Here is a 3,980-nt window from a genome sequence, read left to right on the forward strand (position 1 = left end):
ATAATTAATGGAAGATACAAGAATATTTATTGATCACTACAATTGTTTCAACACATCTTGCTTTCATCCTTTATGAGTGGAATATTGAAGAGTTGCTTTATGAGTATCCAACAGTGTAGATGTGTCTTTTCAGGTGATTACAAGATATATTTCATTAAAATAACGTCTGTTCTGCAAAATTTCTTCTTGTTATGTGTTTGTTTTATAATTTGTTGATATTATTTGATTTACAAATCACAAGGTATTAAATATTAAGATGGCCATTTGCCAGCCTGCTGTGGCACGTAAAAAGCACCATCCGATCATGGACGTTTGCCAGCCTCGTCTGGCACCTGTGCCGGTGGCACATAGAAATCACACACTACACTCATTGAGTGGTTGGCGTTAGGAAGGGCATCCAGCCGTAGAAACACTGCCAGATCAGACTGGGCCTGATGCAGCCTTCTGTAATGTCTTGTCATGAGTATCATTTTAAAGTGTAATTTATTCGGGTAAAAGTTTATATCCACAGTTTATCATTATGAAAATGTAATTATAATTTTTATTGTTAAACCTTTGCTTTTTAAAGTCTTTCCTATATCTTCTACTGTTTCTGTGTCATTTCAGATACTCGTATAAAGGAGTTTTATGTGAGATACATCATGAATATTGATCATGTTTTGAAAACGAATGTCAGCCATTATAAATAATAGATAATAACTCTGTTTATATAATATATCTATGGTGAATAACGGTGAAATATTTCTTCTGAATTGATAGCAACATTTGTTTTCCTCATTGCCAGGAATATTTACAAAAGTATTTCACATTCAGTTTGAATGTGAGAAAATCTGGAAAGGTGTTTGTATCATTTTCAGATATTCAAGATCAGTTTTGCCGTAGAAGATATATATAAAGAAGAAGGGGAAAATATATTTTCTGCCTGTATACTATAGAACAATAAGGAATAGTCTGGAGATGTTAAAAGGAAGAGAAAAATTATCAGACCAATCTGATATCTGTAAAAAGACTTTTTCTAATAAGGGAAATCTCAATGTTCACAAATTCATTCATGCAGGGGGGAAACAATATCATTGTGACATCTGTGGTAAATCATTCTCTCGAAAAAGTCACCTTACTCATCACAAATACACTCATACTGGAGAGAAACCATATCAGTGTGATATCTGTGGTAAATCATTCTCTCAAAGGACTGTCCTTTCTTATCACAAATTCGTTCATACTGGAGAGAAACCATATCACTGTGATATCTGTGGTAAATCATTCTCTACAAAATATAACCTTACTAAACACAAATCCATTCATACAGGAGAGAAACCAAATCAATGTCGTATTTGCGGTAAATCATTCTCTCATAGAAGTTCCCTTGATTCTCACAAACACATTCATGCAGGAGAGAAACCACATCAGTGTGATATTTGTGGTAAATCATTCTCTCAAAGAAGTTACCTTAATTCTCACAAATACATTGATACAGGTGAGAAACCATATCGGTGCTATATCTGTGGTAAATCATTCTCTCAGAAGAGGTACTTAAATAGATACAAATGCATTAATACAGGGGACAAACCTTAGCACTGTAGTATCTGCAGTAAATTATTCCGTTAAAGTCTGCTCATACTGGACAGAAACTATGTGACTGTGATGTCTGCAGCAAATCATTCTCTCAGGAATATGCTGTATATACTTATAAACGTATTCATACAGGAGAGAAACTCTATTGCTGTGATACCTGAGGTAAATCATTCTCTGTGGAACAATATTGAACTCATCACAAATACATTCATACAGGAGAGAAATCATATCACTGTGACATCTGGGACAAGTCATTTTTTCATAGAGAGAAATAATAAACTAAACACAAACATATTCATACAGGAGAAGATTCTTATGACTGTGTAATCTGTGCTAAATCATTCTCTCAATAATCTACCTTAACTAAACATATACTTATTCATATTGATCAATAACAATATCAATGATAAAACAGATGTCCTGCTGAATAAAATACAGCAAATGTATTACTTTTTACAAAATAAATTCATTTTTCACATTTTCCTCATTTCCATCAACTCACTAATTACGATTTGTGTTTTTTATTCAAACAATATTGATTATATTAATTTGCTCTGTTTTCTTGAGGATATATTATTTTAACACAAATGTATTACACTCCAGTTCCCAGCCATGATCAGTTATCCTCTGCTGGACACACTCAGGGATCCCAGGATCTGCACCCTTTGTGCTACTGCCCACATATTCTGGCACTAGCTGGAGGCTTATTGCTGTTTGTCACAGTTTTGGGTGTAGAGTGGGAAATATTTTTCAAGAGCCTAATGCCCCACTCTACCTATGGTTCAAGCACATCCCCGCTCAACCCATGCAAGTGATTATCATCATACTTATTTTTTGCTAAATCATTCTGTAGAGCAGGTTTTCATGGTCTTGTTCTTACCAGACACCAAGCAGGGATTTATGATGGGCATCTGGTTAGAATGGCACCTGTTGTGATTAGAGTAGACTGGTTCGAGTAAAGTATAAATTGTAACGATCTGAGTGGGTTTGCGGTTCAGAGTCAAGTGAAGTCGGAAGGTGTCGCTTAGTTTACTTCCTAAGGAATATTGAATGTTGGTTCTTAAAAGATTTGTTAGTCCATTAGATTGTTGTTACAATTTTCTGGTTATCTTATTTATTGTACGGAACAATTATGTTACAACATCTGGCGATGAGGGTTTCGAAGCTCTTGCAGGTCAGTTAACAAATTTTTGTGATACAAAATTGTTAAATCATGGAAGACTAATTAGCTTCTATAAAACTGTTGCAAAATCAACGACAAAGGCAGCAACAACAACAATTATTGGGGCTTTATTCAAAGAAGTCCAAAAATAGAGAAGTACATTTTTGCCAGACGCCGTTTTGGACTCGATGAAACCAGTTAGAACACAGAGGACAGTATAACTGTTGCATTGTACTACAGCAGGTAATTTTTAAGGAAGATTGTAAGACATGGTCAGACACAGAAAAAGTAAGGTTATTATGACATAATCTGAGTATGAACATTGTTTTAATTTCATATTACCCAAAAAAACTCAATGAAATTTGTTTTAAAGAAACAATAGAATTACTGTCTAACATATTCGGTGATAAAACTTCTCTAACACTTGGATGGTGTTTTGGAATATAATGAAAAAAGAGGATGGTGATTTTATCACATACACAGGAACAATTGACAGGATGTGTGAATATTTTAAACTCAAGAAGTTACACCTGAGATGTTCAGGTGTCTTATTTTGGTAAAAGGCCTTACAACAACTGAATATACAGAAATTCACACTGCAGAACTAATTCTGAAGATCAACCATAAAGATCCTAGAGGGCTCTCAACAGAACAAAATTCAACTCCCAAATAAGAAAATTTGTACACGTAAAAATGATTGGAATAATGCACTTGTTGGTTCTTAAAAGATTTGTTAGTCCATTAGATTGTTGTTACAATTTTCTGGTTATCTTATTTATTGTACGGAACAATTATGTTACAACATCTGGCGATGAGGGTTTCGAAGCTCTTGCAGGTCAGTTAACAAATTTTTGTGATACAAAATTGTTAAATCATGGAAGACTAATTAGCTTCTATAAAACTGTTGCAAAATCAACGACAAAGGCAGCAACAACAACAATTATTGGGGCTTTATTCAAAGAAGTCCAAAAATAAGAGAAGTACATTTTTGCCAGACGCCGTTTTGGACTCGATGAAACCAGTTAGAACACAGAGGACAGTATAACTGTTGCATTGTACTACAGCAGGTAATTTTTAAGGAAGATTGTAAGACATGGTCAGACACAGAAAAAGTAAGGTTATTATGACATAATCTGAGTATGAACATTGTTTTAATTTCATATTACCCAAAAAAACTCAATGAAATTTGTTTTAAAGAAACAATAGAATTACTGTCTAACATATTCGGTGATAAAACTTCTCT

At 33.9% G+C, this 3,980-nt stretch overlaps 1 protein-coding gene across 1 annotated transcript; it reads left to right on the forward strand.

The window, feature by feature from the left end:
* The first annotated feature begins 649 nt into the window (after window positions 1-649).
* LOC118768658 (zinc finger protein 239-like) lies at window positions 650-3,410 on the forward strand. Its single transcript, XM_036515503.1, has 4 exons — window positions 650-1,535; window positions 1,767-1,825; window positions 2,660-2,749; window positions 3,301-3,410. Exons 1-4 carry the CDS (start codon window positions 958-960, stop codon window positions 3,408-3,410), a joined length of 837 nt encoding a protein of 278 aa, XP_036371396.1. The 5' UTR covers window positions 650-957.
* The last annotated feature ends 570 nt before the right edge of the window (window positions 3,411-3,980 follow it).

Source organism: Octopus sinensis, unplaced genomic scaffold (genome assembly GCF_006345805.1).
Source record: "Octopus sinensis unplaced genomic scaffold, ASM634580v1 Contig00402, whole genome shotgun sequence".
Classification (NCBI taxonomy): domain Eukaryota; kingdom Metazoa; phylum Mollusca; class Cephalopoda; order Octopoda; family Octopodidae; genus Octopus; species Octopus sinensis.